The sequence below is a fragment of the Misgurnus anguillicaudatus genome, unplaced genomic scaffold (genome assembly GCF_027580225.2).
Source record: "Misgurnus anguillicaudatus unplaced genomic scaffold, ASM2758022v2 HiC_scaffold_29, whole genome shotgun sequence".
In the NCBI taxonomy this organism is placed as follows: Eukaryota; Metazoa; Chordata; class Actinopteri; order Cypriniformes; family Cobitidae; genus Misgurnus; species Misgurnus anguillicaudatus.
This window is the reverse complement of record NW_027395279.1, coordinates 9,386,185-9,397,064: the sequence shown is the minus strand read 5'-3', so window position 1 is coordinate 9,397,064 and position 10,880 is coordinate 9,386,185. Positions and strand designations below refer to the sequence as shown.

The window sequence follows — 10,880 nt, the reverse complement described above, 5'->3', positions numbered from 1 at the left end:
CAAATATCCCAGAGGAGGAAATGTGGGTTGCCAAGATGCTGTACATCAAACATTGAAACGTCATATGCTCTCTGTGTCTCTGACCTCTCTGCCAGGTTCAATCTTTGATGGCTGTGAATCTCGCTCAAAATGTCCCTGGAGAAAATGGCTCCAGGTTTTTAAGTCACTTTCGGGTCTGTATCAATTCACTTTATAGACTTTCTCCTTTTTTCTCTTCAAACAGCATACACATTACATTTTATTTTGGGTAAAAATGCAAGGAGCACCAGAGCCAAAGAGACTTGGTTAGGCTCTTTTGAAGTGATCTTGTGTGCTTTCCTTGAATATTGAACTAACTTCTTCAATACAAATGAATAAGAAAATTTCCCCTGTGGCGTATTTTGTGAGCTTAAAGCTGATGACATTAGAATGTCTAATTAAGATGTTTTGTCTTCGTCTGCGTCTCACTAGAGGTCACGATTCAATACTCATCAAATTTACAGCATTAACCAAAATTAGGCAAATCTAAAGCCATCATATGATTTTATTGCTCATCCATCAATTTGGTCATGTGACCAAGATGTAGTTATAGGGGATATTTTGGTTAAAGCTTAGGGTATAGTTTACCATCTGGTTATCATCACTTTGCAGGATACTTAAATCACACTGTTAGTCACTTTGAATAAAAATACTTGCATGTGCAAAAAATGACATGGGAAAGAAATCACAAATGTTTCTTTGACAGAAATGAGAATGACTTTTCTCCGGATAAGGTGACACCACACAGTTTTAGAGGAAATCTTAAACTTTTCTCAGATTTGCCAAGATAGCAAAGTCTTCAATCAACAATAAGATATTTCAAAATAAACTGGAACATTTCTCAATGATCCCGCCAAGACCAAATTGTTCTTTTTCGGGGTTTTTTGTTATGACCAGTAAGTCTGAGGCTTGAAGATGTTCGACTGTATCCGTCCGTAATGGTTCAGACAATAGGAACAACCAAAACCACAAAAGATGCGTAATGTCAGAAAACTATAGGAAGTCATTATGTGTTTAGTGCCTCAATCTGAGCCCAGTTTGAGATGTTGGTTAGATTTCTACTGAAACACTCTGAAAGGAGATTAAAGGGACACTCCACTTTTTTTGAAAATATGCTTATTAAACATTTGATTTTTACCTTTTTGGAATCAATTCAGCTGATCTCCGCGTCTGGCGGTATCACTTTTAGCATAGCTTACACTCTAAAAAAAACAAACGGTGCTATATAGAACCAAAACTGTTGATTTGAATCGTAACCATAGAAGAACCGTTTTTAGTGCCATATAGCACCGGTGAAGCACCTGTGTAGAACTATATAGGGGCCATATAGCACCACTATAGCACCACATTTGGTTCTACATAGCACTATATGGTTCTACACAGGTGCTTCACCGGTGCTTCACCGGTGCTATATGCCACTAAAAACGGTTCTTCTATGATTACGAGCAAAGAACCACTTTTGGTGCTATATAGCACCGTTTGTTTTTAGAGTGTAGCACAATCCATTGAATCTGCCCTACTGAAAAATCCAGCTAAACCAGCATAAGCTGGTGAGCTGGTTTTAGCTGGTCCCCAGCTTGGTTTTAGCTGGTTTTGCTGGTGTAGGAAGCTGGTTTTGCTGGTGTAGCAAGCTGGTCTAGGTGTGTTTTGGTCACATTTTAAGCTGGTCTAGCTGGACTTAGCTGTTCATGCTGGAATACCAGCTGGCCCACCAGCATGACCAGCTTTGTAAGACTGGGAGGACCAGCATAAACCACTTTAAACCATCTAAAACCAGCTACCAGCTTATGCTGGTTTTAGCTGGATTTTTCAGTAGGGTGATTAGACCATTAGCATCGCTAACTATATGCGAACTATATTTGCATATAGTTACATTGTACTAAGACCGACAGAAAATTTAAAGTTGCAATTTTCTAGGCCGAAATGGCTAGGAATTATAGTTATAAGCAGCCGAAAAGAGTCCCCTTAGTATCTTTCAATGGCAAGGGACTATTTTCGGGCAGTGCATAGTCCTTGATTATTACGCCAGAATGAGAGTATAGTTCCTAGCCATATCTGCCTAGAAAATGGCAACTTTTAATTTTCTGTCGGTCTTAGTACACGATGTAACTACAAAGGAGACAAGTTTTAAATAGAAAAAATATCGAAACCCTTTTGTTATTTTTTAGCGTGATGCTAATGGTCTAATCAGATTCAATGGATTATGCTAAGCTATGCTAAAAGTGGTACCGCCAGACCCGGAGATCAGCTGAATGGATTCCAAAACGGTAAAAATCAAATGTTTAACTCTAGGGGAGCTGGAAAATGAGCATATTTTCTCTTTAAAGGCACTAAACGTTTTTTTTTTAAAGAAAAATCTGAGGAACAGAATATAACAGAGCATTTTTTTCTCTTTTTTTTGCAGTTTATTCTCAACTACTAAAGCAGATAATAAATAAAGAAGCATATCTTCATGACCTTTGTAACCTTTGGTTTGTTAGGTATGTTTTCTAATCCAAACCATATCTTTGCACTTTTGTTTCCAGAAAGTATGCAGGAATGGAGGTGAATTCTGCATTATATTCTTCTTGCATTTGGAATCCAAAAGACCTTTTTACCATCTTGTGTGATCTTTTTAAATTAGTGCTGTGGGGATTTATTTGAATGTATTAATATAAACCGATTCAGACCTGTCAATATACAGAGCAATGTGATTATTATATATTTTACTATGTCAGTGGTCCCCAACCTTTTTCACTTCAAGGCCCCCTAGTTGCCCACAACAATATTTGAAGGCCCCCGCTCACTTAATTTTTTCATATAAAATTAAATAAAACTTGGAATTACTAGACAGATGTATGTGTGCTACTAAAATGGCCAAAACATCTCAAAACATCTTGATTTTTGCTTATTTTAATGCTTGTTTTGTCCCATTTTTAATAATTTAAACCAGCCTCCTGCTTGGGAAACATTGTATTATGCGCTGCAAAAGCAATCACACCAATCCTTTCAGTTGACACAGGCTTAGTGCCAAAAGTATGCAGTTTAGGAAAATATGTAATGTCAATAGGCCTCTTGTTAGATGAACTTGATCGCCCTTTTATACAGTAACCACCAGCTGCTGTACTCACAACATTTTCCTGTTCCTACACACTCAAATAAAAGCAGATTATGCTCTGTGTTAATTTTATAAGATGACAATATTAAACATTATCTGGTGCAAAATGTACACATCTTGTCAGCACACAGCATGTGCACAAAAATTGCTCATTCACAGCCAAGAGAAATATAAAATATATCTTCAACATTCTCTCTTGGCTCATTTCTCTTCCTTCCCACCCAGTCTGGAATGTTATCATTCCCATCTTTAATTCCTAGACCAGACAAATTCAAAATTGCATTAAAATGCTAATTCTGCTCTGATAACTGCCTTCAACTTTTCCTTAGCAACCACATAGTTAAAAATGTGCATTTCATTTATTTGGCTATATTAGACTGTTGCTTAAGCAGACATGTGTTATGGTCCTGATAATGTCCATGAAAAACTTAGTCTTAGCTGATAAGTCAATTGCATCCAAGCCAGCAATTTTCTGTCTATATGATAAACGGCACTTTCAATGACTCAGAAATAGACTAAGAAACCTACAAACAAATGTGTTATCAAACATGTGGTACGTAATTCATGTTTCATGTGACGCAGCAACACAGTTGACAAAATAATTAATTTTCATTAACATATTAATGAACATAAGTCATCCCTTACGAAAATTAACCGAGGTTTATTGCGTTAAAAGTGTACCATTTTTTCATCAGCAAAACTATGATTTTACTACACTAACCATGGTTTAACTTTGGTTTTTAGTCAAAACCATGGTTATTTTGTGGTTACCATAACTGTAGCAAAACCTTGGTTAAATGTTGTAAGGGATTTGCCAAATAATCAATTTACCACATTAAGGGGATATAATATCAAACCAACTAGTTTTTATCTGACTTTTTGGCTGACACGAAATGTACCCAATGACTAAATTAAGACTTTAGTCTGGATTTCAGGCTCACATAAATATCTAAACAATCTGCGTGCATCTCTACTGCCCCAAAATACTCCACGTGCTCATGACAGCCAAAAGTGCTGCACGCGCCCACAGCCGCCCACAACTGCTGCACTAACCTATATGATGCCCAGAAATGATGCACGAGCTCACTGCGCGCTTCCATGTCCACTTGCGCCGCACTCAACACCTATAACTAATGCCGAAAACGATGCACGCGCTCTTTGTGCCAAAACCGTGGACCGTTTATTATGCTTCGATGCACAACGACAATTTGCAGCATCAGTGAGCGCGTAAATATCTCCTGAAGCCTTTACAAGTGCCCGTGCTATAAATACAGCAGCGCGCGCGGACACTGGCCAGTTCACAAGCTATAAAACTCGTGATGGACGTCTCTCTTTCTCTCTCTCCCTCTTGGCTGCTTTTACAAACTTCAACTTGACATTTTAATAGGCTTTTCTCAGACTGACCAAAAATACAAAGATTGTTGTCGGACAACAGGACTTTTTCTTCTGGAAATATTTTTTCTTCTGGAAAGACTTGTGGAAACCTAATGTCGCCTTTTGATTCAAAGGAAGTTTATTTCTACCTGTGCTGTTTAAAGTGAAAATGTTGTTTAGGTGGAGTGATCCAGACTTGGATAATATACAGTGGATCTCAAATGGTAAGTGGTTGGCTTATTATTCTATTTACAGTTTTTGCCTATTGCTTACACACTAAATCCGAATGCTTAGACCAAAGCCTCAATACCTAAACTTCTTGTAGCATATGCTTAAACACAGTGTAACCATAGCTTAAACACATTGTCAACTTTGCACTTTGTTTGCAATTCTGTAGCACACTTATTGCGAAACACTACACACGTTTTCTTACATTAGACACATTTTTAAAAAACGAAATCACCTATTATCATTGGGAAAACACTCTGTTCAAATTGCAAAAGTCATCTGGCAATTATAGGCACTTACATACACACCTGAATACACTTGTACAGAAAACAGAACACCAATCGGTCTGAGTCTTAGAACTACAAATAGGCCTCAGGTAAGACATTCTGAGAACTTTGCAAGCATGGAGGCAATGCGAGTAAGAGTAAGAGGAGGACAAAGAGAGAGAGGAGTTGGACGTGGACATGGAAGAGGACAAAGACGAGGACCAGTGCGGAGACGTGTATCGGATGACATCAGGGCTACTCTGGTGGACCATGTCATAAATCATGGCCTATCTACTCCTGTACCTACTGTATGTGTCACATGATTCTGTATCATATTACAGTATTACTGTACAGTACTATTCAAAAATGAGTAGTGCTGTGAAGTATATGTCGCCTGTGATGTCGACGAGGTCTTGTGGCCAGATCCGAACAGAAGGAGGGATCCATAAGACCCCCCAGGCCCCCACCACACACATACATGCGCACACAAACACAAAACAAGTGTGTTTTTCCCCACAATAGCAGTTTATCCAGTATTTGTTTTGTTTTTTACTTTTGTTTTGTGGCTAAATGTGATGACTTGTGGTTCTATTTTTCTTTATTTCTTTAAGAATGTTTTTTTGGGGGGGTAAAAACTCTTGTTTGATTACTGAATAAATTTCAACAAATAAATATATCTTTAAATAAATCTACTTTTGAGTTTTACTAAAGACTGAGTCTAAGAAAATTACGATAAAAACAAAACCACAAAGACTGCAGTGTTATATATAAAGCGGATCAGTGTGTTGCTGGTGATATGAAAGAGTAATTCAAATGGTGCTTGTGTGTATGGTTTTGTTACAAGAATTTCATTTTTAGAAAGGAGTGCTAAGTTTTGATTGCAGTGTTTCATTTTGGCATGGATGTGAGTTGTTAATCTCCAAGTGCTATGTCTGTGTGCCTTGTGTGTAGAGTTTTGACATAATTAGCCAAATTTTGCAAAAAGTGTGTAAGCAATAGGCAAAAACTGTAAGGGAATAGAAAAACTTGCCATTACCCCCCCATCTCTCTCTCTCTCTGTGGTTTTACTTAATGTTACTTTATGAACATTATGTTACTTTGTAATGTGCAAATAACCAATATAGCATATATAGAAAGGCTATACAGTCCATATATGGTTACACTGTCAGATAAAATGTACAAAAGCTGTCACTGACGGTACCTTTGAGATTTATTAAAACTCTTTAAGTACAAATGTGTACTGATAGCTTTTGTACCTTTATTTCTGAGAGTGCAATATAGATACAGACAGTTAGTATAATGAATATGAAAAAAATATATAAAGTAAAAGCTATTTCCAGCTGATCCGACCTTTTATATTTACTTTTGTTGGTGATAATTTAATGTTATTGGGTTGATTCATTTAATTTATTTACATGACTCACCATTTACTTTAAGATTATCTTATAAAACATTTTAAAGTGTACCAAAAATTATCAGCTCTCTCAACATTTTTAAGAAGTTGTTTAGTTTGTGTTATTGAAAAATACTGTGTTTTGGTCAGCGGTCAAAAGTGTTGAAATTTGTACTGCACTTTTTGCTTTCTCATGTACCCTGAAGGGGAAATTGTGAAAAACAATGTTCCTATTCACTGTATGTGCAAGGTGTGTCAGTAAATGCTGCCAGCTTAATTTATCTCATTGGATGTCACTCTATAAATAGAAATAGGGATATAATTACTTGCTTAAGACTTTTATTATGTTTTTTATTTATGTAATGCAAACACAGAAAGTGACTCTATTTACATGTGATAAATAACAAGAGAGAAACAAAAACATACATATTCCCAAATCCATTCTGATCATTTCTGTGTATTTGTGAATGTATGTTTGTGTGAAAAATGACAAATAGTTCCCACCCCATGCCACCACTTGCATGCCAATCCTACCCTATTTCCTTTTTGGGTGCTTATTGCTTAAGAATTTGAACAGATTAAATTGTTCCAAGTTGACCAGGCATGCATCTCTCCTGATAATAAAGCTAATTTGACTGAATACAGTTGTATATTCACCATCCTAGCTATAAATGCACATCAGCGGTTATTTAAAGCACTCTTTTCTTTATTTCTCTTTAGGTATGAATCTCTAAGGTTATCGGTGCCCATCCCATAGCCTGGAGATGTTAGCCATTCAGCACTACAACAACTCAGCTCCGGTTCTGGAAGAGCATTTCGCCAATCAGACGCAGAAGTTATCTGTGGAGACAGAGGTGCAATGCATGGAAAACCTGACCAGCCCCTCAACAAGCCCTATGATAGCTGGCCTATCCATGACACTGGGCATTGTGTCCAATATCATAGCACTGATCATCTTGGCCAAAGCTTACGCCCGCCGGCGGAAACATTCGAAGGCCACCTTCCTGCTCTTCGCCAGTTCCCTAGTGGCCACGGACCTCGCCGGTCACGTAATCCCCGGTGCCCTGGTCCTGCGGCTTTACCAGTCCGGCACTGCCGGGCGGCACGGAGAGCCGGATGCCATTTGCCATTTCTTGGGCGGCAGCATGGTGTTCTTCGGATTGTGCGCGCTGTTTCTCGGATGTGTAATGGCAGCTGAGAGGTGCATGGGCGTGACACAGCCTCTCGTGCATGCCCGCATGGTATGCACTGCGTACACCAAGATAGTTCTGGTGATTATATGGTCTTTTGCTTTATTTATAGCACTTTTGCCCTCCATCCATTTGGGTAGATATACCTACCAGTACCCAGGGACCTGGTGCTTCATTAAGGTGTTAGACAAGGACACAACCATCACAGATGTGATATTTGTGCTGCTCTTCTCTGGACTAGGACTGACGTCACTGGCCGTGGCATTTATATGCAACACAATCAGTGGTGTGACGCTGGTGATCGCCCGACTTCGCCAGAGGACCTCCCACCGGAGATCAGCCAAATCACATGATATTGAGATGGTGGCACAATTGGTGGGGATTATGGTCACTTCTTGCATCTGTTGGAGCCCTCTGCTGGTGAGTATAACCACTACAACAAAGCTACTTACAGTATGGGTGTTAAATCAGTACTTACATTCAGTGCTGGTTCATATGGTTTCAACATGGTACTGACTAAATGGCTCTTTTTTTAACAGATCTTTGGGCTGATGTCAGTCATTAAGTCATACCGTGGTTGTATGAGCGATGATCTACAGTCCTACCAGACTTTATTGGTAATGGGAGTGCGTCTTGCTTCCTGGAACCAGATTCTGGACCCTTGGGTGTACATTCTTTTACGCCGGGCAATCCTCAGGAAGATTTACCGTTTGACCACCGGACGAAATCCCAAGAGAGGGAGCACATTCCGGCGCTGGGAGATTAGCTCCTTCCAGAACTCGATTAATCGGAAAAACGCGATTAATCTAAAATGATGAACTGTGATTAAGGCCTGGCACGTGGAAGAGACATGGAAAATATTTAGAGGAAAATCTGAAGGATCGTATTAACCACATATTTGCACTGCAGTGGCACAGAAAGAAGGCAATACACCTGTGCTCAAATCATGAATGTAGGAGCAGCATACTGGAAGTTAAACTCAAGCTATATCAGCAAAATGCTGGTTTAACCACAGAGACTTTCAATCATAAATGCTAAATAAAATGTGAAATGTGACTGTGAGTTTGACTAACATCTGCATGTTTCCTTTTTTTACTAAGTGATGGCCAGTAAAACTACATTTCTTGATAACAAATGACGTTTAAAAAAACATGAAAAATAGAAATCAGATTACAAATGTTCTCTGCCATAGAAGTCACAATAATAAAATGTGTTGTTTGTACCTATCTGTATGTTTTAATGGTTTAGCTATATTCAGGGTCAACATCCACCATCGTAATTTGTAAATCTGTCAATTCATTGTTAAGTGATCTCTTTAGCAACTTCACTCAAATCTCAAGCTTCCAGGTGTATTTCATATTTTTGTATGCTGTTTTCAGCATGGTGTAATTCAAGAAATAGTATTATAAATAATAAAAAGTGTAAATATTAAAGCAATGTAAAGGCAGAGCTTTTACTTGTCCAGAAGTATAAACAAAATGTTATTATGGTTTTACTGTTCTTGTATCTGTATATGTGTGTTTACCTTAATTATTTGTGATCTTGAAAAGTAAAAGGAATGGTAAATGTATTGAATGTTTTTTTTTACCAAAAAAGTCCAAAAGGTTATCTATCTTTCTTTTGATCAGCAATGGTAAGCTCTCAAAGCAGATTGGACACAACCTTAAAGGAAAACACCACCGTTTAACTGAACTGATTAATACCTATCTTTTTTCAATGCGTGCACTTTAAATATTTGTACAGTGCTTCTTGAATGTGTTAACATTTAGCCTAGCCCCATTCATTCATATGGCTCCAAACAAAAGTTTTATTTTGTGCCACCATACTTACTTCTGTAACTACTCATCTTTAAAGGAATAGTCCATTTTCTTAATCAAAAATCCAGATAATTTACTCACCACCATGTCATCCAAAAAAATTTATGTTTTTTTTTTGTTCAGTCGAGAAGAAATTATGTTTTTTTTTTTTTTGAAAAACATTGCAGGATTTTTCTCATTTTAATGGACTTTAATAGAGCCCAACACTTAATACCTAACTCAACACTTAACAATTTTTTTCAACGGTGTTTCAAAAGACTATAAACGATCCCAAACGAGGCATAAGGGTCTTATCTAGCGAAACAATTGTCATTTTTGACAAGAAAAATAACAAATATGCACTTTTAAACCACAACTTTTCATCTAGGTCCGGCCGTGATGCGCCAGCGTGACCCCACGCAATACGTCATGACGTCAAGAGGTCACAGAGGACGAACGCGAAACTACGCCCCAGTGTTTACAAGTGTTGAGAAAGACCGTTCCGATGTTGTTGTATGTGAAATGATACCAATTAATGTCTTTGTGTCAGTTTATTGTTTACAATGGTCCGCAAATGTGCGTTTCATATATGTAACACGTGACCTTTCCACGACATTACGCAATTACATTAGGTCATGCTGGCGTATCACAGGATCGGACCTAGACGAGAAGTTGTGGTTTAAAAGTGCATATTTTTATTTTTCATGTCAAAAATGACAATCGTTTTGCTAGATAAGACCCTTATGCCTCGTTTGGGATCGTTTATAGACCTTTGAAACTCTGTTGAAAAAACCTGTTAAGTGTTGAGTTAAGTATTAAATGTTGGGCTCTATTAAAGTCCATTAAAATGAGAAAAATCCTGCAATGTTTTCCTCAAAAAACATAATTTCTTCTCGACTGAACAAAGAAAGACATCAACATTTTGGATGACATGGTGGTGAGTAAATTATCTAGATTTTTCTTTTAAGAAAATTGACTATTCCTTTAAACAGAAAAAACATGAAAGTGTTTGATGGCTTCTAAATTCATCCCTCTTTGGATCCTAAGGAATGAATGGGGCTAGGCTAAATGCTAACACATTCACGAGGCGCTGTACAAAGATTAAAAGTGCACGAATTGAAAAAAGATAGGTATGTATCAATTTGTCTAAGTTAAAGTAAGAACATAGTAAAATATTGAAAAAATGGTGGTGTTTTTCTTTAAAAGTAGTTTTTTACCTTTTTTGTGTTAAATAGTGACAAAGTATATAATTTTCTAGTTTGTGTAAAAGAAAGGTTTCAGATTATTTAGATTTATCTGATCAAAAAGCAGTTATTATAGATGTATTGTGTGTTAGTGTCTCCGTACCATAAACATTACAACCAAATCAAAATTTCGTACAACCCTGATATTGCATTTTAATTTTATATATGGTTTATTCACCCACACACTTTATTATCCCATATTATTGACTTTTACATATTATTAAGAAGATGTCTATGAGACTCAAAAATGCATTTCTTTCGTTAGTTTATCATT

At 37.4% G+C, this 10,880-nt stretch overlaps 1 protein-coding gene across 1 annotated transcript; it reads left to right on the top strand.

The window, feature by feature from the left end:
- Positions 1 to 4,250: 4,250 nt before the first annotated feature.
- Positions 4,251 to 9,136, top strand: LOC129436604 (prostaglandin E2 receptor EP1 subtype). The gene is made up of 3 exons (XM_055194830.2): positions 4,251 to 4,713; positions 7,097 to 7,986; positions 8,106 to 9,136. The coding sequence occupies exons 2-3, from the start codon at positions 7,141 to 7,143 to the stop codon at positions 8,379 to 8,381; spliced, it is 1,122 nt and encodes a 373-aa protein (XP_055050805.2). The 5' UTR covers positions 4,251 to 4,713; positions 7,097 to 7,140; the 3' UTR covers positions 8,382 to 9,136.
- The last annotated feature ends 1,744 nt before the right edge of the window (positions 9,137 to 10,880 follow it).